The sequence below is a fragment of the Castanea sativa genome, chromosome 6 (assembly GCF_040712315.1).
Source record: "Castanea sativa cultivar Marrone di Chiusa Pesio chromosome 6, ASM4071231v1".
In the NCBI taxonomy this organism is placed as follows: Eukaryota; Viridiplantae; Streptophyta; class Magnoliopsida; order Fagales; family Fagaceae; genus Castanea; species Castanea sativa.
Genome location: NC_134018.1, coordinates 58424244 through 58448232, shown reverse-complemented (window position 1 = coordinate 58448232; position 23989 = coordinate 58424244). Strand labels below are relative to the sequence as shown.

The following is a 23989-nucleotide window of genomic DNA, read 5'->3' as shown; positions in this document are numbered from 1 at the left end:
GGACCACACCGTCTTCATGACTTTGAAGAAGGAGCTTGCAATGGTGAGTTTTCTCTAAAACCTTGACTTTTGTTTTTATTTCCTATATATATCTATACGTCTAAGGTTTATATGTTTTGTTTGTAGGCCGTTCAATGCGCCCATAGGGCGGAAGAGATTGCCATTAATTCCTATAAGTCTGCGAGGGCCGAGGAGTCCGGGCGTGAAAGCGCTCGAAAAGATCTCGGACCTTCATAAGAAGAAAGCTGCAGGAGGTCACGGCAAAATTGGCTAAGGTTGAGAGTGCCAAGGCGGGCTTAGAGGCTGATCCCCGAAAACGACGACTAAACAGCCCGAGGATCAGTGCCTAATGCTTCGCCAAGCTGATGATAACCTCTTAGTAGCACGAAGGATCGTAGAGGATCTTAAGAAAGATCTGCACGAGTCTGAGAAGGCCAAAGAAGAAGCCATCAAGGGCAAAGAAGAAGCCATTGAGGAGAAGAAAAAGGCCGAGAAAGCAAAGGAAGAGGCCGAGAACTCGAGGGACCAAGCCGAACAAGACGGTTATGATATAGGCGTGAAGGAGGTCCTTTGAAACCTTCAAGGAGCTCGGGTTCCCGAGGTATGTAGGCACTACCGCCTCCAAGTGTGGAATGAGGCACTTTCCCAAGTGGGGTTGATGCCTCTTCCACTCTTTGGAAAGCGAGAGAGTGTCTGCTATCCTCTCCGCAATTCGCGCTTCTTCCATTCACGACACCTTTGCACAAGAAGGTTGCCCGGGGATCATCAGGGATAAGGGGGTGATTTGGCTGAAGACTCAACTCTTCCCGAAGATGCCCCCGAACAACTTGACCACCGCACAAGAAAAGGCAATTGAAGACGTACGACCTTCAAGTGATCTTCGGGAATCTTCAAAGGATGAGTTGGGTGATCAAGCTAACTTGACCAATAACCTTGATAGATGATCCCAAAGGCAAAGGAATTGCCGTTGAGTCCTCGGCTCGGCTTCCATCTCCTCAAGACTCCAAAGGCCCTCTCGAAGATTAGGCTTCTAGAAGCAGTGACTTGCTTGTTGTCTTTCCTTTCTTTATTTTTATTTTGTCTCCAAGTGTAATACCTAAGTATAGGTGCAAAAGTACTTTTTTGGAATTTAATACAAGAATGACTGTTTGTTTTTTAGATGATTCTTATACATATATTTTTTTTTGTTTTTATGCTGATCATATCATTCCATAAATATCATCTTCTCGTCTTTTACCAAAGTTACTAGCAACAACTTGAATTGAAATTTGATACTCCAGGAGGATCGAGTAATTGATCCGAGGATCGAGGCATACCAAGTTTCAGCTTGACACTTAGATGAATAAATTTAAAAATGTAAATTTACCCAAAGTAGATGATCCGAGGGACCGGACGTAACTTAGGTTTCGTTTAACACTTAGTAAAGAATATCAATTTAGACGAGGTATGTGGTCCAGGATCCGGGCATACCAAGTTTCGGCTTGACACTTAGATGAATAAATTTAAAAATGTTAATTTTCCCAAAGTAGATGATCAGAGGACCGGACGTAACTTAGGTTCGTTTAACACTTAGTAAAGAATATCAATTTAGACGTGGTATGTGGTCCGAGGATCGAGGCATACCAAGTTTCAGCTTGACACTTAGTTGAATAAATTTAAAATGTTAATTTTCCCAAAGTAGATGATCCGAGGACCGGAGACGTAACTTAGGTTACGTTTAACACTTAGTAAAGAATATCAATTTAGACGAGGTATGTGGTCCGAGGATCCCCGGCATACCAAGTTTCACTTGATACTTAGATGAATAAATTTAAAGTGTTAATTTTCCCAAAGTAGATGATCCGAGACCGGACGTAACTTAGGTTCGATTTAACACTTAGTAAAGAATATCAATTTAGACGAGGTATGTGGTCGAGGATCCGGGCATACCAAGTTTCGGCTTGATACTTAGATGAATAAATTTAAAGTGTTAATTTTCCCAAAGTAGATGATCCGAGGACCGGACGTAACTTAGGTTACATTTAACACTTAGTAAAGAATATCAATTTAGACGAGGTATGTGGTCGAGGATCCAGGCATACCAAGTTTCGACTTGATACTTAGATGAATAAATTTAAAAATGTTAATTTTCCCAAAGTAGATGATCAGAGGACCGGACGTAACTTAGGTTACGTTTAACACTTAGTAAAGAATATCAATTTAGACGAGGTATGTGGTCCGAGGATCCGGGCATACCAAGTTTCGGCTTGACACTTAGTTGAATAAATTTAAAATGTTAATTTTCCCAAAGTAGATGATCGAGGACCGGACGTAACTTAGGTTCGTTTAACACTTAGTAAAGAATATCAATTTAGACGAGGTATGTGGTCCGAGGATCCGTGCATACCAAGTTTCAGCTTGATACTTAGACGAATGAAGATAACGAATATAATGTAGTTTACAACAAAGAACGGCCGAAGTGCCCTTTATTTAGTAATAGTACCTTCGTAGATTATTTACATTCCGGGGACGTTGTACAACATTCTCGTCCAAATCTTCCAGTTGTAGGCCCCTATTCCTGACCGAAGTAATACGATAAGGTCCTTCCCGGTTGGGCCCCAATTTTCCCCACGCGAGATTCTTCATCGTGCCCAAAACTTTCCTTAATACTAAGTCACCTGGTCCAAGAGGTCGAAGTTTCACATGAGAATCATATCACGCTTGAGCTTATGTTGATAATAAGCTAGTTGAACCATGGCGCTTTCTCGGCGTTCCTCAACTAAGTCTAAGTTTCTCATTAATAGATCATCATTGCTATACGAAATAAAGGAGCTTTTCTTCGTAGTTGGGAACCCGGTTTCTAAGGGGATTATTGCCTCGGCTCCATAAGTCGTATGGCGAAGGGTGTTTCACCTTGTGGATCTTCGTGGTGTAGTTCTATACGTCCACAAGACATGTGGCAGTTCTTCCACCCACCTCCCGCAGCGTCACCCAACCTCTTTTTGAGTCCGCTCACTATTACTTTGTTGACGGCTTCGGCTTGCCCATTTCCTTGGGGATAAGCCGGAGTGGAATATCTATTCGTAATGCCCGGATCACGGCGGTATTTCCGAAAGGCTTTGCTATCAAATTGTAAACCGTTATACGAAATGAGAGTATGAGGGATGCCGAACACAGTAACGATATTCTTCCATACAAACTTTTTTTGCTTCCGTGTCTCCGATGTTTGATAATGGCTCAGCTTCAACCCATTTGGTAAAGTAATCTGTTCCCACGAGAAGCCACCGTCGGTTTCCCGTTGCTTTGGGGAAGGGTCCAACAATGTCCAAGCCCCATTGGGCAAAAGGCCATGGGCTAGATAGAGGATTTAGGACTCCACCTGGTTGATGTATGTTTGGAGCGAACCTTTGACATTGGTCACATTTCTTTGCATAATCTTGCGCTTCTCTCTGCATATTTGGCCACCAATAGCCCTGAGTAAGGGCCACCGTGAGCTAAAGACCTTCCTCCCTGTGTGACTTCCGCAAATCCCTTCGTGTAGCTCTTCCAAAAGTAGCTCTGGTTGCCTCGGGGTGTATGCATAGCAAATATGGTCCCGAAAAGGAACGTTTGTACAATTTTTGGTCCTCGGATAACCGAAACGAGTGGCTTTTACGCGAACCTTATCCGCTTCGGCTTTTTCTCCGGGTAGGATGTCATTTCGAGAAATGTTACTATTTGATCCATCCAACTAGGTCTTTGTCCTAATTTGAAGAATTTGAGTGGAGTTACCATCCGTCCCGGTGGGCTTAATGAGATCTTCAACGAGGATAACTCGTGGTAGACTTTGTGCCGAGGACGTCGCGAGCGTGGCTAATGAGTCGGCATGGGTATTGCCACATCCGGATACATGCAATAGTAGAAAAGACTCAAATTTAGATTGCATAAACGACTCCGGTTAGGTATTCTCGCATTCGGAATCCCTTGCTTCTAGCTTCCCTTCTACTTGGCCTACCACCAATAGTGAGTCCGAGAACATTTGCACCGCCTTTCCTCCCATTTTATGAACCATGTTCATCCTGCGAGGACACCGCTTCATACTCTGCTTCGTTGTTGGTGGCCGAGAATCCTAATCTCGGGGATTTCTCAAAAGTAATACCCTCTCGGGGATATCAAAACTAATCCGTACGATCCCCTCTACGATTCTTTGCTCCATCAACATGGACTTTCCATAACGGAGGCCCTTCACACGAAATCATGCCTACTGCGATTTTTTTACCCATGCCTTCTTGATAGTCTTCTAACGAAGGCTCGGCAAACTCTGCCACAAGGTCAGCGATGACCTGCCCCTTTATAAGTGCGAGGCATATACTTGATATCGAAAGCTCCTAGGACAGTTCCCCATTTGGCAATTCTTCCCATATAATCGCACTTCGCAAAATTGATTTGAGAGGGAGTTGTGTAAGAACAACAACCGTATGAGGCTGAAGTAATGGGGAAGTCTTCGTGTAGCATGTACCACGACCAAGATAGCTTTTTCCGGTGGCAAATAACTCGGCTCGGCCTCGTGCGGAGATTTGCTTACATAGTACACCGGTCTCTGGATGTTATTGTCATCTCGGATAAGAACCGGACTAAGCGCATGTTTAGCCACCGCAATATATGCAAACGAATCTCATCAACCTCTGAGTCGAGACATAAGCCGGTGGTCGCGAGAGATATTCTTTTAGGTTTGTTGGAAAGCCGTTGCACACTCCTCGGTCCATTCAAAACCCTTCCATTTATTTAATAAGCGAAAGAAAGGCACGCATCCGTCCGCGGACCGAGATATAAATCGGTTGAGAGCTTGAGTCATACCGTTAGTCTTTGCACCTCTTTAGGATTCCGAGGTGGGTGTAAGGCGCTTATTGCCTTAACACGAGCGGGATTCACTTCAATTCCTCGGTGAGTCACCATATATCCTAGAAACTTGCCCGACCCCACACCGAAAGAGCATTTAGAGGCATTGAGCCGCAATTTATACTCTCTTAGCTTACGAAAAGTGTTGCTCGAGATCTTCCGGATGTGCGAAACTTCTTTACTCTTTACTACCATATCGTCCACGTATACCTCAATATTTTTCCTAGCTGTGCCTCAAACATACTCGTCATCATCCTTTGGTAGGTAGCCCACACGTTTTCAAGCCAAAAGGCATTACCTTATAATGATAATTTCCCGTAGGAGTGACGAATCTTGTCTTCTCCCCGGTCCTCAGCCGGCTAAAGGTATCTGGTGATAACCTTGGAAAGCATCAAGAAAACTCATCCAGGGATGTCCAACAAGAGCGTCGACCGGTTGATCAATCCGAGGCATCGGGAATGAGTCCTTTGCGCAAGCCTTGTTTAAATCTGTGAAATCTACACATACTCTCCACTTCCCATTCTTTTTTTTCACCACCACAGTATGGGCTAACCATTCGGGATAAAACACTTCTTTGATAGCCCCCGCCTTTGAGTTTGAGCACTTCCTCTTTGACGGCTTCCGAATGTTCCTTTGAGGACCTCCGAGGTGGTTGCCTCCTCGGCAGGACATTTGGATTGACCCTTAAATGATGACATATGAAGTTCGGATCAACCCCGTGGGCCTCATACGCGTTCCAAGCAAATACATCCATATTTTTCTTTAAAAATAAAATCGGCTCGTCTTCTCTTCCCGCTGACAATTGAACTCCAACTGGAAGAACTTTTCGGGATCATTGTCTATGATAATTTTCTCCAATTCTTCACACGTTGCTTCATCTACCTCGGCTATGGGAAGAGATTTTGATTGCTATGCTTCAGTTAGCCGAGGACGGGGAGTCCGGTTACAGTCGACGCAGAATTGCCGGCCGTGACACACTTGTCGAGCCACGGACCGACTCCCCGGTAACTCCACCACGATCTCCGGAATGAAATTTGATTTTGACATGCAAGGTTGAGGAAACAGCCCCTAACGCATGCAGCCAAGGTCTCGCCACAATAGCCGTATAGGGAGAGTAGGCATCGACTAAGATGAAATCTACGTCTACTACCTCCCGGACTGATTGCACGAGCCGGTCTAATCTGTCCCTTTGGAACGACGGCTCTCCCTTCGAAGCTTATCAAGGGTGAGTCATATGGCATAAGATCTTCAACTCTTAACTTCAAGCCTCTAAATAGGTCGAGTACATGATATCTCGCACCACTACCTTGATCAACCATTACCCTCTTTACATCATAGTTCCCAATTCCGAGGGTTACCACTAAGGCATCATCATGAGGCTGGATGGTCCCCATCTTGTCCTCTTCGGAAAACTTAGGACTGGCGGGATACTTGCCTTGATCCTCTTCGGGCTGATCCGTGACTCCTCGGCCAATGTTCGAGCAAGCGGACATTACCACGAGGAGGGCCGAGCCGGTCCTACCGGGTGCGCAAAAATGACGTTGATAGTGCCTAGAGGAGGTACGGGATGAAGGACCGTCGTGGTTTGCCACTCCCGATTGGTTTCCTCGCCGTTGGGTTGGTACGAAGCTGCTTGACTTTCCTCTTTAACCAATTGTTCCGGATGATTCCACAAAGTGCGACGGTCCTCGGTGGTATGACCTCTCTCGGTGATAATGGCAAGTGGAGATTTTGGTTGCGTCTCAAAGGGTCCCCCTTGCCATTTTATTTGGCCATTTGAAAAAAGGCTCATGCCTTATTTTCTCCAACGATGTACCTTGCCATAGGCTCCACGAAGACGGTGTTGACCACTTGTGGGGGTATGTGGCCGGCACATGCGGAAAAATCCCGCGTAGGCCTATTGTTGTTGTATCGGTCCGACACCGAAATCCCTCCTTTCTTGTGGGATAACCTTCGCCTTGCCCTTTCCCCGCCGCCGATCTTCCTCAACCCTTTTGTACTCGTCGATGCGATCCATCGATCGACGTACGCTTCTGACGGGTTTCTTCGTTAAGGATTTCCTCAAGTCATGCTCGTTGGTAGGCCGACCTTGAAGGTCCTTATTGCTACATCGTCGAAGTCTCCGTCAATTTCGTTGAACATTTCCCGATGCAGTCCGAATATGTTTTCGGGGTTTCCCTTCCCTCATGGCCATGGATAGTAAAGAATCCAATGGACGAGGAACTCTCTTGCACGTGATAAAGCGAGAACCAAATGCCCTAGTAAGCTCTTTGAAAGAATCAATGGAGCCGCCCTTAAGCCGTCAAACCATCTCATGGCTACGGGCCCTAGGCTAGAAGGAAAAATCTTGCATAACAAAGTTTCATTCTGGGAATGCACCTTGCCATTCTCACTGAAGTGGCTTACGTGCTCTACGGGATCCGTCCGACCATTGTAAGAGTGAAGGCCGGTTGTGTGAAGCGCGAGGCAACCTTCCTTCTTCCAATCTCGCGCGCGAAGGGTGACTGGAGATTTGGTGCAATGCTCTTCCCATTGCGTCATTTCCTAAGCCCCCAGGGGGGTAGTCTCTCGCCACGTCTCCCATGCAGATTGTCTTCTTCGGAAGAGGCATATTCACACAGGGGAGTTCGGATCTTTGCCGTAATTGTCATCCTCGGATCCTTCCGAAGAGGGGTCGAGAGGTCGGAGGAGTTCTCCTTCGCCTCTCGTGGCGCAATCTCCTCTTTAGGCCGTCAATCTCATGCATGGCCCCGGCATTTCTTTCATAAGGAGCTGCGCTTCCTCCTTGCGAATGACTTGCACTTCGATGGTATGTGTAGTATGTACACTTCCCTCTCGGTTCTCTCCGTGATCGGGATGCAAGGAGAGATCCTCACGGCGAGAGCCCACGGACTCCGCACCTTTGCGTTGTGGTCACGATCCTACCATGATGTCCTAAACTTCCTTAAAGACTAAATCCCCACGAGACGGCGCCAATTGTAAGGACACAATTCAAGTTCCCGAACTACGGCGGGAGAAAAATGGGCTTGAAAGACCTTTCTTTACAATGAATTTGTAGAGGATGGGCTTGTAATTTAGATTTCAAGGATGGTTTAGACAATTACAAAAAGAACGGGCTTTGGGCCCAATAGAACGAGAACAAAGAATCGTTTGCAAAGAGTAAGGCGAAATCGTCCTCGGATTGTGTCCGAGGATGGTTTCTAATGATATTTCTCAAGTTTGGATACAAGTGTTGATTATCATTTACTATTGGCTCTATCTCTTTTACTCAGAAAAGTCTCCTCCTTCTTCGTATGCCTTTCCTCCTATTTCTATCCTTTCCTGTCCCTTCATCACCTTCCACTTTTAAGTTTTGCAATCCCCCTTTTTGGATACTTGTCCCATCCATTCTTCCCTAAAGCCCGGCCGGGATTAGGGACCAAGTTCCAAGCTCTATGTTCAGGTCCCATCCTTCCATCTATACAGTCAGTGTATCAATTTACAGAGCTTTTAATGTATGGGCGGTGGTAGCAGCTTTATTTTTAGACATTCCACCGTTCTTTCTCTCGCCCTCCACGTATACCGTGCATCCCCATAATTGTAGGACTCATTATAATATAACCCAGGGATACCAAACTTCTCTTTCTATGTCCTCGGCCTTGAAATCCGAGGACAAATCTACTCCTCGGACGTGTTTGGATATGTAAATAGTCCACGGCCATTTTGATGTCTTCGGATTTTGGGTTTCCAGCCCAAAATACTTCGTTGGGCCATCCTTCATATGCTATTGGGCCCAATACCCCTACAAACTCATTTTACAATACACTCATAATCAAAGATTTTATTTTTTTACCATTTTGTTTAAAATAATAAAAAGTAATTATACAAACCACATTTTTCACCACAAGCATTAAAATAACAATTTTTAAAAAAATTTGAGCTACAATGAGCTTTCAAAAATGAAACCTCACTCTAGCTCAGTTACTATTTTTTTTTTTAAGTTTAGCATGTTTGTTGTTGTTTGCTTTTTGGTACTTTTTACAAACTTGATGTTAAAATTTAGCATTTATAGCATTTAGTATTCTTAATGAGAATGCTCTAATATTACATTCAAATGAGTTTCTCTTGGATATTTTTTTTCCTAAATAAATTTTTATGTACTCTCTATAAGTTCTAGCTAGGTTTGATTGCCTTGATTTTACCCAATGAAAAAACATATAAACCTTTCATTAATTGCAAAACTATAAATTTTTTGGGGGGTTAAACTATATATAATAAACTCAAAACACAACATATTATATAATATATACCCAAAAACAATGTCTTAACTTAATTCAACAAATGTTATCTTCGCATAGTTCAACTAGAGCATGATAATAGTTTTACAAACTATGAAATGTATTAAAAATTAAATAATTTCAGATAATTTAAATAAAAAATTCAATTTTATATGCCTAAATATAAACAAACCAATATAATAATAAAGAAAATAAATGCAACAATTAACCAAGAAAGCATAGGAGCCATCCTCCTCTCCCCCCCCCCCCCCCTTTCTCTCTCTTTCCGACAGAGGTTGAGATTTCCTATTCTTTTTTTATTTTTATTTATCCGGTTGGTGAGAAGCTTTATAGGTGCATGTTTATTGTGTTTTAGGGCCGTATTTTGATGAAAATTGGAATATAAGATTCCATTCAAATAATTGGTTAAAAGCCATACTAACTGGATCAAATGTATTGCCACTTGGGAGCTAACCTAGTGGTGTAAGAGATAGGGACGGGACAGAGATCCAAGTCCGGGTTTTTTTTTTCTTTAGGGGAAAAGTGTTTCTTCTAATATGGTAGGTACGTAACGTAAGATCATGCCTCACTTTTTTATTAGTGCCTTTCTTTCAAAATAACTAGTGCATATATATAAATATATATATATATATATTAAGGGCTTTAAAATTTAAACTTTGCTTCTTCTTCTACTTTTTTTTTCCTTTTAAAAATAGAATAATCCTTATTTTAACTTCCGCATGAATTAAATGTTGAATCCAAAAAGGCACCTTCTACCACTGTGCGAAAAGGATCAATCATGCATGGTACACAAGATTATGCAAGGAGAACCCTTCCCCTTCACCTCTTTCCAATAATCCATTTATTTTTCCGAGTATAAAGTATGGATTTTTTTTACTAATGTGTGCAAAATTACCAATTTTCTCAAAAGTTACAAATAATAAGTTATAAATTATCCTAAAAGTTCAGTTCACTAGTAAATTTAATTTAATTTAATTATTTAATCATTATTTTAACACATAGTACAACTAATGAATTAATAAATACATGAATATGATCTTGTTTTCTCAAAAAGAAAAAAAATAAGAAGGTGTTTGTTACATTATACTACAACCAACTTTCATACTCTTTGAACTAATAAAGTACAATTTATTTTTAAAAAAAATTTATTATTCGATAGTTATGTGAAAAGTTATAGAGATTCCTGGCTTGATTAAGATATGTTTAAGTACTATTTAGACTAATATTTTATTGACCGCTGAAATTATTTAAGGGAGCTTGCTTCCAACAATTTAGACTACTTCATCAAACCCCACTTTTCCGTGTTTTTTTCCCCTCTGTTTTCTTTAAAATAAATTCAATTTTCAAAAAATTTCGCTTCCTATGAAGGAGAAAATAATTTAAAATCTGGAAGAAATATTAAAAGACCAGAAAACAAGGATCCAATAAATTCTTTTCCAAAAAAATCCAATAACTTTGTTTTATTTATTTATTTGTCTTTGTCTTTGTATGTTTTTTTTCCCTGCTTTACGGGACATTGGTGTATACTAATTTCCAATCTATGAGGGGAGACTATGCGCTTCAAAACAATAAAGAATTTATTATAGTAATTTTGCGAAATGCTCGAGGAGGCAGGAAGTCAATATAACTTTTATTTATTTATTTTAATAAGTGAATATGATCTTAAAAGGAAAATGGGGGGATTAATTATACTCAAATTAATAACCTGTTTATATCCGATTTTTTTTTTTTTTTAAGAGTAAAGACTTTACCAAAAATGGTATTACTTGATCATGGACATCACCTCCATTTTATGAGAGATCCCAATCAACTCTGTTAGAGTTTAGGGTTTTTTGATTTTTGGCCGGAAGCTATCCCCTGAGTTAATGAACCTTGTCATTTTGCTTTCAACTTTTTTTTGTTAGTGACGGGACAAATATGCAAAGCTTACGTTTCTCTTTCATTCGTTTTTGACTTCCTTCGAGTGGGACAACGTCCTTCCTCTCTTTCCTTCTCTCTCTATCTCACTCTCTTTCTCTCCACATGCATTAGAAAATTATTCAATATTCCCCCAATAATGACTAAAAGTTTTGTGCTAAAAGTTTTGTATCTTAATTGACACTCTATGATACTTTTAATTGGGGGTCTAAAATTCAAATCCTCTAAGCAATGCTCTCTCTCTCTCTCTCTCAATTGGAGAATTATTTGATATTCTCTCCCTGTGCAATACTTTCTATTCTCATATGAACAATAGATTTTACCATGATTTTAATTAGTAAAACTTGCTTAATTATAGGAGAACGAAATACTGTCTCCAAAGTACAACAAAATTACTCTCAACCATCGGCATTGGATGGTCATGCAAGTTGTGCGGAGCCCATGTCCCGCACCCTTTAGTCATTTTATATGGACCAGCAGAGCCATGGGCTCAGCACCTTCCTCAAACAAACCGACAAACCACGTGACCAAAAGATAAATGATAATTAAGCACATGACCATCTTGATCATCTTAGAAGATATTAAAAAAGTAAAAAAATAAAAAATAAAAACAAAAAAGGTAGACCTATAATTGCAGTTAGAAAAAGAATATCAAAAGCACCTAGAGTATGCCAGGCTTCTAGAGGGCAAAACTCAAATATTAATGGTAGACATAGTGATTAACCGAAGATAATGGTTGACAATGCCACCCCATCTAAAAGTTGTTCACCTTTATTTATCTAACATATCAGGTACTAGTAGCATTATCACAAATAACTGCCTGTAATTATGAGCCTCTCTGACTTCAAGAACTAATATTATATGATTATACATAATACATATTGAAGGTTATTCTGTTATACCGGGGCGTTTGACACATGGCATAGTGGGTCGTCAGAGGATGAGAATGATGATGATGATCGAGCAAAACTCCAGAGATCGATTTCACTGTTGTAGTCCTGTGTGGGATGGTAGGATCTGTTGGAAGAGGATGATGATGATCGAAGGGTTGAAAATTGGAGATCATGATCAGTACTGCAATAAGGCATGGTGTTTGTGGGTTCATTGAAGCAGGCTAATTGCCTAGAAGCCTCTGTTTGGCCATTGAGCTGAGAAGCAACAAGCCTATCAAGGGCTGCCCAGTTAGTGAGAGCAGCTGAGTCCATTTGGTTATAAACAGAGTTGGGATTGGTGACTGAGGACCCTTCATTTTCTATGATCATCTCTGGATGAATATTGTGTTGGTAATAACATTGGCTGCTTGTGGAGTTTGGGCTCTCCAGGCTTGGAAGCTTCATGAATCTCTCAGGGTAACCATTTTTCATACCTGTCTCGATGGGCCTGAGATATGTTCTTGCGCTGCTTTTTGCTTCATTCATCTCTTCCTCCTTACCGTTTCCCACGTATTGGAGCATTTGCTCCAAGGCTCCACCATTACATGAATCAAACATCTGGCTTCTTGTTTCTGCAGTGAATGATGAACTCATAGGGCTGTCTAGGGTTTTGTGCAGATTTTTCTTCTTGAATATACGGCACACCACCCATCCCTCTTCCTGACTTGCCTCTCCCATAGCATTGGAGATCTTAACACATGGTTACAAAAACTATGATAAGTGAAATAAATATGGAAATTCGGTATTTTAAAAAGAAGACAATTAAACCTTATCGGATTTATAATATATATATTATAAAGTTACATGTACCACAAATTTTATTTAAAAATTATTAAAAAATTAGCTCACATCGGTATCAGTGACGTTGTCGTCTAGCCTATACTCGTGCATGATCCAGTCGGATTTTAGGCCGTGGGGAGCTCGGCCTCTGTAGAACACAAGAGTCTTCCTCATTCCGATCCGCCTACAATTGCTTAGTATCACTTTGTCACGGCCAGTGGCTTTCCAGAACCCAGCAGTAGTGGCACGATTGGTGCGCGTCCCAGTGGGGTACTTCTTGTCTTTGTGGCTAAAGAAGTACCAATCATTTTGAGGGGTGGTGCCTATTTTACACACCTCTGCAACAAACCAAAAATTAAACCCAACATCCATCTCTAAGAGACAAATCATTCCAAGAAAAACATTCAGCTAATTATAGAAGAATGTGCTCCAAAGAAAATGACCATTTGTTATATATATAAATAATTTTTTTTTTTTTTTTTAAAAAAAAAATCAAAGAAAACAAAGGGAAATGAACCATATTGAGGCATTACCTTGTATATCCCATGGCTCGAGTTTGTTGAGATCGACATCACGAATAACATCGAGGTCAATCTTCTCATATGAAACTTTCTTCCTTAAATAGTACTGCAAGAGTTCCTCTTCGGTAGGATGAAATCGAAAGCCAGGGGGGACTTGGGATTGTCCATTCACAGAAATACTCATGTTTTCCGGCATTCAGACCGAGAAGGTTTTCTGAGGAAGAGGAAAAAGAATGCAAACAAACTAGGATAGTTCAGTTGAAGAGGTGGAAGATATAAGAGTCTAAGAAGTAACAAGTTTGTATACACAAATGAGTATGTATAGAGCACTATATATATGTGTTGTAGGACATAAAGGGCCAAAGATACAAGAGAAATGAGAGCTTTGTTCTCAAGAGGACACACATTGGCACTTATTTATTTTACTTTTATATAAATAAATAAATAAGTGGTTTTCTAAAATAAAAAAATAAAATAAAAAGTTTTCTAAAAAATAAATAAATAAGTGGGGTTAGTTCTACTATGCTACGAGAAGAGCCAGCTACCTAAATGGTACTGTTTTTGGCAACTTGCTGTGCATGTAGGGCCCAAAAATGTGGCTATCAGTATTGGGTCCCATGCACGAAGGACGTTGTAGGCAACTAAGAGAAGTGTAAGGGCGCACGCACACATCCACAACTACGACCCTCGACCTTAAAATCTCTTCAGAAAAGCCCCTCTTAAACAACCATGACCATTTTCTCTCTCTCTCTCTCTCTCTCTCTCTGTCTCTCTGGTTTGGCCTGTGCAACCACCGCAACAATTAAAAGGTGATGGGGTAGGGATTGCGCTTTCATGGCCCGTTAGATGAGAAGAAAAAATGTGATCGATGGGAACATGTGGGATTCACATTACGGTTGTGGATGCTCCCTTGTCAATATTCAATTTTTTTTATTATTAAAAAACTAATAGATATTTACTTACGCTTGGTTCTTTAATTGCTTTTTCGTGAGAAAATCTCCGCGATTATTTCATTGACATTTTGCAAATGATATAATGCATTTGATAATATGTCTCCCTCATGGTACTCCTTTTCTATTCTTATTTTTTTTCTACAGACACGTTTTACGTATTGGTAGGTACACAATTAGGATCATACTTCGGCTACGTAGTACGTGAATAGTGGTGATTTATTGTTGTATAAAATCCAAATGTCCTTGACCTCCTATATATATATATATATATATATGAAGTCTTTGTGTACTTTCCTCTTCTTTTCTTTCTTTTTTTTTTTTTTTTTTTTTTTTCAGGTGGGGTTGGGGTTGGCGTGGTGCATGAACTTTGTTCTCTAATATTCTTCATGCTTTGCACTTCCATTATTTCATTGTTTATTTAAACTACGCTTAAAAAGAGTGCCAACTTGCTCAAAACATTAATTATAAATTAACCATCGATTTGATTTCAGCACATTAATTATCAGCTTAATCACCCCAAATTTCAAGAATATTAATGTTAACGAGTAGAGACAAGCTATTTGGGTTCATCTTAAGCATCCTAGATATTATTTGGTTTCAACCGTTAAGCTCAGTTGAGTTTAGCCCTCTCAAAGTATATTACTCATTATCGGTTGGTAGTGTTAAAATTTTGTTTCTAGAATCCAACAATGCATGTGTCTTATCATTTAAAATTTTTAATGACTTGATAATTTGTAAGCCTTTAAATTTATATTATTTAATTTAAAATCTATTTCAAGTTGAGAGATTCATATTGTAATTATTTGATGAATATTTAGTTGCTAAATAAAAACAGGGGAAAGATATGCTTTGCTCTTTATTTTCAGCTAAGGATAAAGTTTACCCTCTAGTGGTTAATGTTTCCGTTTACACATTTCTTGGGTATTGGAAAAACTTAAATACAGTTTTTAGTTTTTAGATAGTATGTCTTAGTTTAAAATTTCAACTTAATATCTTAGTTTAAAATTTCAATTAAAATTGAAACATATGATTGTATTGAAATTAATTTCCCTTAAAAAAATATAACATTTTTGTGTTATATTGATCAATGCATCCATATTTGTGAATTTTTATGAAGAATTGGTATAAGATACAACACCTAAAAAATTATACCTAAAATTTTCCTATTTAACTAAGTAATTAATTCATATTAGCTTGGTTTGAGATTGAGTTAATGTAAACGAAACAAAATCTCCCATTCCACTTGAAACAAAGAAACTTCATTTTTAGTAAAAATTTTATTTTTTGAATTTGATAGTGTATAAAATTTCATATTATAAAAAAAATTAATTGATGTTAAAATGTCACATCATAATATTAATTTTAATTATGAAAGTTTCATTTTATATAAAAGGAGAATATCATAATATGATGTGAACATAGTTTATGGTTTATTGTGTCAAAGCAAGTTATGTTGTTTGATAATTCTTTAATAATATCAGTTACCCAACTACCAGGTTCTCATGATATTGCTTTGGTCAGAGGGAGTACTTAACAAGCCAACATCAATTATGTGAATTTGATCAATTTGCAAATATCATTTTAGCCTTTTTTATTTTTTTCCTTTTCCTTTTCTGTTTCCTATAACAAAGTGGGGTGGGGAATTCAATTCCAATTTCTACTTATAGAGCACAATATTCTTAACACACTTTAGACATCCTGTCTAAAATTGGACATGAAAGCAAAATGAAGAATACTATATTAGTTATAGGCTCAATTTTTTTGTATGACAAAACATATCAAATGCATAAGTTTTTCCTATAATCGGGTCGAGTTTCAAATTTCAACCTAGGATACTCTAGATCATTGTGAGTTGAATTGAATTGAATAAGCGTGTGCTATATGTGGACATATGTTTTGTCTTATATCAAGTGTATACTCGGTTGAATTGGACTATATAAATGATTATGAGGAGTCTAATTATAACTTTGATTAGTCTTTTGGAGTTATAACACAAATGTTGCTAGTGCTTACTTTAATTGTGACAAATAGTATTAGAGTTAACTTGGGAACTCCATGTAGCTTGAGGGTACTACATCACAACACAGGACCCAATGAGAATGTTAGACATTAAAGAGTAGGAGATTGTAATACACTGAATTATGTGAATTGTTTTAAATAAGTGTATGTTATGCAAATGCATACTAAATCTGACATCAAGTTTTTACTAAACCTAGGTTGTATAAGTAATTATGAAAAACGTAGTTGTAATTTGACTAATCTTTTATGGTATAATACAGATGTGACTAGTATTTTTTTAATCGTGACACAACCCATTAAGAATGTAACCCACTATTCCAGAAGCAATTTTAAACCATATTTTGCTTAAAAATTTAGAAAGAAAAAATAGTGTGTTTCCTAGGTATGATTATATGTATATTATATATATAATTCTTCTTCTTTTTTTCATTCATAATTTTTTATATGGGTTAGCGGTTAGTTTTAAGATTTTTTAAGCAATCAGTGCCATTAGTTGAGCTCTTAAACAATAAATATTGGTTTTTTCTTCTTGCGTAGCACGTTATCACATCGATCAGGTACGTAAAGGGAATTTATAATTTGCCATGAAAAGTGATGGTATATATTATGTTTTAGTTTGGTCATGGTATGGTCATGAATAGTCCTGATTCAGTATCTAACAATATATATATATATATACAGAGAGAGAGAGAGAGAGAGAGAGAGATTCGTTAATTGCTATTTAAACGTATATTTGCTTGTGCCAGATCCTGCAGGACTCTGCATGACCAACCTTGATATGATATTATATTATACATGCACCAATACACATGCTATTGCCCTAGATATCAAACGTAATGTACACCTTATATTTTGTACTTTATAGGGAATTAGAAGGAATATATATTAATAACTGAAGCGTAATGTACACAGTATTTGCATAAATTTTTTTATTTATAGATTAATAATTGAAATATTCATACTGAAAATTATATTTTAATTTTTTTTTTTAAATTGACATGCTGTTATGTGTGCATCGTCTTATACATATTACTTATCCATATGAGTGTCTTCCAAACTCCATATATGTAATTTTGCATTGTAAACATTTACTGACGTTTGAGAGATATGATATGCTAGATACATCTATAATATATTCTATAAATTTATAAAATTGATGTGGTATGACTTTTGATTGTTCTCGTAATAATGTGTCACATAAGTTTTTGAAATCTTACAACTTTTACATGTTATCATTTTAATATATATATATTTAATTGGATTTAAATCATATTCTATATATTTAAACTATCCATTAAAATTTTTTTGAAAGGGAAAAAAACTGATCAAGCTTCGTTGAAAATAAGTAGTTACAGTAAAAATCATTTGTTTATGCAAGAAAGTCGGAACTTCCTCGAACTAGACTACAACATTTAAGAATAACCTTAATAAGAATCTCCTTACCTACTCTTGATAGTAGTTTTTCTTTCCACTCCTATATTTTTTTTTTCCACACTTTCTCCTTGATATTTGCCAAGACTTGGGATTTTGAGCAACCAATGATTAGTGGTGGCTTCAGAAATTTTTTTCAAAGTGGTCATTATAAACTTAAATTATACAAAATCTAATAAAAGATAATTTCATATATTGATAACAAAACCAAAAAGACAACATGTAAATACATAAAATTTTACAATTTTCTTTTATGAGTTTTCTTATTTTGAAATTGTTGCATATATGATAGTTTCATTATCAATGTTACAAACTACATCTCTTATTTTGAAACTTTAAGGCTACATCTCTTATATGATAGTTTCATTATCAATTCAACAAGTTTTCCTTTTTGTTTGTAAAGGCCTAATATATTGTTAAGGAGACTAAACTTTAAGGATAAAGTTTTGCTACAAACTTAGTTATAGTTTAAGGTTACAACTCTCACTAAACAAATTAGCATGACTACGTATTTTAAAAATCTAACAATTGAATTGCATAATCTTTATGTTTTTAAAACAATCAAATTTAATGTCAATAAAATGTTATTTACTATTTGATCCATAAACTAATTTTTTATGTATAATTTTAGACTACAAAAACTAAAAATTTAAACATTTAATTGATGACATAACTAATAATATTTGATTTTATTAATATTTTGCAAGCTTGGAGGATATAAGAAAAAAACGTGATCCAATGGTGGATTTGTCAAAATTCACATTCAATAAAAAAAATATATTAAATGCAGTTGCAGCCTTAGTGTACAACCAAGTTCTTTTTTTTTTTTTTTTTTGAAAAGAAACGCAACTTACTTTTATTAAGAAAGATCAGCTAAAGGAAGCTCCGTCGAAATTAATCTTGAAATGTTCCAGAGAAGGCTGTTTCCAGGAAACATGAGTTTGCATATGAGGGGTTGAATAGGGGACCTACAGAGCTAAGAATTCCTCGCATCTCTCCTTCGAAACCTGTGCAAGCTAGTGAAGATTATAGTATGGTTGAGCCAAATGCACTTGATTACATTGTGTCCATTTCAAGGTAGTCAATATCGTATCGGTATGTATACTGGTATCGAAATATCAACGTTTCGTATCGATTAAAATACTGGCCATACCGGCTAATTTCGGACAATATCAGCCTGTATCGAGCGCACTGGCCGGTACAAGAAATTTTTTTTTTTTTTTTAAGTTTTGTAATTTTTGAATTTTTGTTAGGGCTTAATGGTAACTTATTTGCATTAACTTATTAGTATTATTTGTTTTCTTAGTATGCAATGGTAACTTTTAAGCTTTCTATTTTTTATAATGTGTTTTTTTTTCTTTTAACTGATACTAAAGTCTAAAATCATGAATAATTTGTTCTGAATTGAGGAAATGTTTTATGGTAAACTTTTATATTTATCATAATACACACACACACACACACACACACACACACACACACACACACATATATATTTATAATTATAAAAAAGAACAATAAATCCAAAACGGTACACCGGTATTGACCGGTATCGAAACATATCGTTCCACTTGTCAAACCAGAACAGCCTCCGATACAAGATTGACTCCCTTGGTCTATTTGACCACAGAACTGTAGTGAATAAGGTTGAGTCTTTGTTCTCCTGAATTATCCAAGAAAGCAATTCTTTGAAATCTGTAAACTGACACGATCTTCAAAAGCCCCACTCTCCCTGATCCGACCAAACCACATCCAATTCATGGCAAGACCAATGTGCATGTAACGTACAACCGAGTTTATTTCCAAACTTTGTTCAAAATTTATTTATGTTAGGTCTAGAAAAATTTCGAATGGTCACAAAATTTTTTTTTTAAATATAAAAAATCATAAAATTTTTAAAATTTATATATAATAATTTTTTTTTAGGTCATGATGATCATGTGCCCACCCTAACATCAATGTAAACTCATCCCTGCCAATAATGGACGATAGACCCAATTATTTTTCATGTTACTGGATTTCTTGGACTCCTACCATTCTCTGAATCTAAGCTTGAATATTTGGATGTATTTTGAAGAAATTGTTGTCTTTCACATAATAACATGTTGACCTGATACTTGTCTATAAGAATGTATGATAACCCACAAATGTTGACATTCAGCTAATTAATGATACTCTACTAAACATGAGGCTATTATCTACTAAAAAATAATGTGTTCTATGTACAGAAAACACATTATTCTTAGATTGTTCCGAAACATTATGTCTGGCTCTCAAAAAGGGATGGGCTCCATACATGGTCCTTCCATGGGCCCACACACTTTGTGTTAGCCCGGAGCAATATTGCTCCAGTATTACCTAAGTTTTTTCCGTGTTTAATAGGGCTTGCTATGCTACTTGGAGTCTTGGACTCCATGAATTTGTTGTGAAACTTAAACGATACCTAACACATGTCAATTCTCTAAATTAACAAAACATAAATATATTCCATTTAGGAAAGCTATATTTCCTCCATTTATGTTTAGACATCTATATTGACATTATATTTTATGATATACACCAAATTTTCCAATTCATAGTTATTAAACCCAACCTAACCTATAATGATTTAAAAAAATATATAAATACAATGAAATTTAAACTTATGATATCTGCTCGATAATTATTTTTCTTTATCATTAGGCTGAAATATCAATTGGATTTTAAATTATTATTCAATGACAAGAGACTTTACCAATTGAGCTAATTGAAATTCATGGTAGGAAAAAAAAAAATATATATATATATATATAACAATAAATTTATGTCATAACTCATACAATAATACAACACAATTTATTTCATAATCCATACATTAGTTGGTTGTCTTTACCAACTCACAGTGAATCACATTAATAATGGTGAAATATATAGCTTATATTACCCCTTCGAAAACTGTGTAGCCACCAGCAAAGGAAGGGTCATTGGACACGTGTTTGACAACCACAGCGAGCCTATGAGAAGCCAAAGAGCAACCCATGTGTAAGTTAAGCATAAATAAACTAGCAGACATACCATTTCCTTTTAACCAATTTTATTGAGAAATTGCAAAAGATATGACGCTGGCCTTAGTTTGAATTCTCAAGTAGTAACGATCGCGCCATCTATTTTTATATATGTTTCATACGTTTCACTTTGTCCATGTGCTCAGCAATTGTGGAACATATGTATTTCGTTAGGGGAAGCTTTTTAGGAGTCTCTAGACTAATCATTTTCAAAGCCACTCTGAAGTCCTGGTCTCTAATCATTATTCTGTCTGATAAAATGACCTAGCAACCACTATATACTTTAGTTACTAACCGGCACTGGTTTTGATAACAATACCTTTTTTTTTTTTTTTGCATTTTCTTTCTTTCTTTTTGTTATTTTATTTTATACACAACAGAATTGATATTTTTATTTTCACATGTATTATGTATAGTTGCTGCATGCGGTTGGTGTTGGAGAAATAATTTGTTAATATAATTGTTTGCGTAAATTAAAGAGCAAAATTTGAATGTTGCAGATACTGATTAAAGTGATCTTGGCAACTTGTGATGATATTAAGTTATCCCCAACACTAAGATCAAGTACTTCTGATCAGAAATTTACCTTCAAGATCTGATGGTACATTGAGAGTTACAAGTCATTATTATTTTCAAACCCCATCTGCTTAATTTCCACATACATACGTACCATTGCTTGGTTTCAGCTTTATGGGAAATTCATGTCTTATGTCAATTTCAATTCCACAATATTTCACGCAAAGTGACAATTAATATATAGCTCCTAGCTAGTAAAGTGTAATCCAATGACATACCCAATTTCCAAATAACAGCGACAGAGGGTGGTCCTAAATTTTTATTTCATATAAATAACATAACTGGCTTCTAGATGTCCAAGTTTTATTATCAAAAATAAAAAATAAAAAGATGCCTGAGTTTTTGAGTTCTCGTTTTTACTTGAGTGTTTGGAAATAGGGTCAACATATATTAAGATGCATTTTTCTTATTCAAAGTTACACATGTATTATTCTCTCTAAAAAGAAAAAAGTTACATATGTATCACACCTAGAAAGACATACGTGGTGGTTTGCATGGCAAGCAATCATATATGTCCATATTATGGTTACTAGTTAGGGTGGTCGTAGAAGTGGTTAAATGTCAACATTTAGTCACAGAAAATTAGATTAGATACCATTCATTCTCTCTGAGAAGACAGACTCCCACCTATATATTTAGACACCAGAACCTTTTTTTTTGGACTTTCTTTTCTTTTCCACACTTCTTTTCCTCGACATGCCCCATATCTCTCAAAAAGAACGGTGGTAAATAAATAGTTAAAAACGATATAGTTAATTCTAGTACAGTCTCTGGCAATAATTTGACATGATTTGATTGGATATATCAGATGAAATAAAATCAGCTGTTACTATTGCTGCTATTCTGACGATGTAAAAGTAAATTGCGAGCTCTAAATAATTTTTGGAATGACACAATTCTTTTCTTTCGTAGGGTAGATTCCGCACGACTTAAAGCCATGAAAAAGCTATCTTTTCAATTATTCCATATTTAAAATTTTGACCCGTTATCCATCGGAATTCCTAATGGTTCTCAGAAAAGGTCTATAAAAGAATCTTTCCTTTAGTAACGATAATTTAGGTGATATGCTATGAAAATAATTTGACACAATATGATTTTTTTTTTTTGAATATTCCTTTGACACGATATGATTGGATAGGCCAAATAGGAGATATTGCATGTTTTACTGTTTTCAAGTTGAGAGTATAGTTGAAATCTTGTTACAGTGTTTGAAATTGAGTTTAGCTTTGACAAAGTTTCTCCTCTTTCTTGTTCTGCCTCTGAAAAAAAAAAAAATTGGAGAGAGAGAGAGAAAGGTGGATTGAACCCTTGGGACAGAGAGAGAGAGAGCAAGGTGGGTTGAACCCATGACACGGAAGACTTTGGAGCAGCAGGTGCGATTGGGTTAGACGTCTGTCATTATTCTCTCTTCTCCAAAAACTTCCTTTGTTTATCTTTATTTGTTTTTTTAAAAATCAATAGATAACAGTAGGAGAATCTAAATTTTGAATGTCTCTATTAAAAATTTCAAAATATGTAAATTAATGGAACTACAATACTTTTAACTTTTTCTTTTACATGCACTATAATTGAAAATCATGTGATAAAATTTTGACAAAAAATGTAGCCTCTACACACGGCAATTAAGTTGATGAAAAGTTTGATAAAACGCGGTTGAAGAGAGTGAACATCTTTCTAATACTCGTTTAACTTTTACTATGGCGTGATCAATCATCACTTAATGTTTGCCAGAAACCAATACAATCAGGATAAAAGCTTGCCGCGTGTAATGTACTTTTGCAATGGTGAGACTGAGACACAAGACGACTATGTGTGCCCTATCACATAGTGTGACATGATAATGATATTGAGGAGAATTCATAGCAGCTACCAAGAAGGTGCTCTCTCTTGGTAGCGCTTTTTGCCCTTTTTCCTTTCTGCAGGTATGGCACATTCGCCTAATTCTTAGTTTCTTACTTGAACTCTCTTTGTTTTCTTTAAATCGAAAACCTAGTCTATTGCTATGTACGGCCCACCTTTTTTTTTCCCTTTCTAGTTTTGCGTTTTTTAACCCTTCTTTTATCAACTTTTCCATATATAGATCTCCAAAATGAATGGAATTAGTATCCTTCTTTTAGCAAAATAAGGTACGTATGGCAACATGCTCGTTATTGGGATTGTCTGATCTAACATAAATTACATATGCTAGAGTTTCTATTTCAACGGAATTTTTTTTAATTGAAGAAACGTTTCAACGGATTAGAGTACTGTGTCGTATTCATGATATGGTTTTTGAAATTTGGAATAAGACATTAATTATCCCAACTAGTTACTCCTATGTAAATTGCTATTAATTTTAATTATTTATTAGGATCTGCCTTTTTTTTTGGGGGGGGGGGGGTCTTTTTTGCTTAGTTTTTGTTTCTCTTTCTTTCTTTCTTTCTTTCTTTTTTTTTTTTTTTTTTTTTTTGTCAATCAATTAGTTTGGAATTGGTAGGTTAATTTGACTCTACTTACACCAACCAAAGTAACTGAGATTTAATTTGTCCAAAAGCTTTGCCTCAACCAACACCTCTAGCTCCCCAATTAGGAGAGATCAAGTTCGACCCAAAGGTAGGTGTTCTATGCAAAACACCTACCTTTGGATGCATATACCATATGAAGATGCTCAATATTCAATCGATAAATTAAAGGATGCCTTAA

General features: G+C 36.7%; 1 protein-coding gene across 1 annotated transcript; it reads right to left on the bottom strand.

Moving 5' to 3' along the window:
- Positions 1 to 11804: 11804 nt before the first annotated feature.
- Positions 11805 to 13591, bottom strand: LOC142638995 (NAC domain-containing protein 43). The gene is made up of 3 exons (XM_075813080.1): positions 13297 to 13591; positions 12833 to 13101; positions 11805 to 12673 (listed from the first exon to the last, which is right to left on the bottom strand). The coding sequence occupies exons 1-3, from the start codon at positions 13478 to 13480 to the stop codon at positions 11948 to 11950; spliced, it is 1179 nt and encodes a 392-aa protein (XP_075669195.1). The 5' UTR covers positions 13481 to 13591; the 3' UTR covers positions 11805 to 11947.
- Between the last annotated feature and the right edge of the window lie 10398 nt (positions 13592 to 23989).

What these genes read in the sequence shown, in the direction of transcription:
- LOC142638995 (XM_075813080.1), bottom strand. Translation starts at nt 13,480, where the DNA reads ATGCCGGAAAACATGAGTATTTCTGTGAATGGACAATCCCAAGTCCCC. An exon ending in CGAGCCATGGGATATACAAG is followed by an intron (nt 13,102 to 13,296) that starts GTAATGCCTCAA and finishes GGTTTGTTGCAG; the next exon opens with AGGTGTGTAAAATAGGCACC. An exon ending in ACAACGTCACTGATACCGAT is followed by an intron (nt 12,674 to 12,832) that starts GTGAGCTAATTT and finishes CCATGTGTTAAG; the next exon opens with ATCTCCAATGCTATGGGAGA.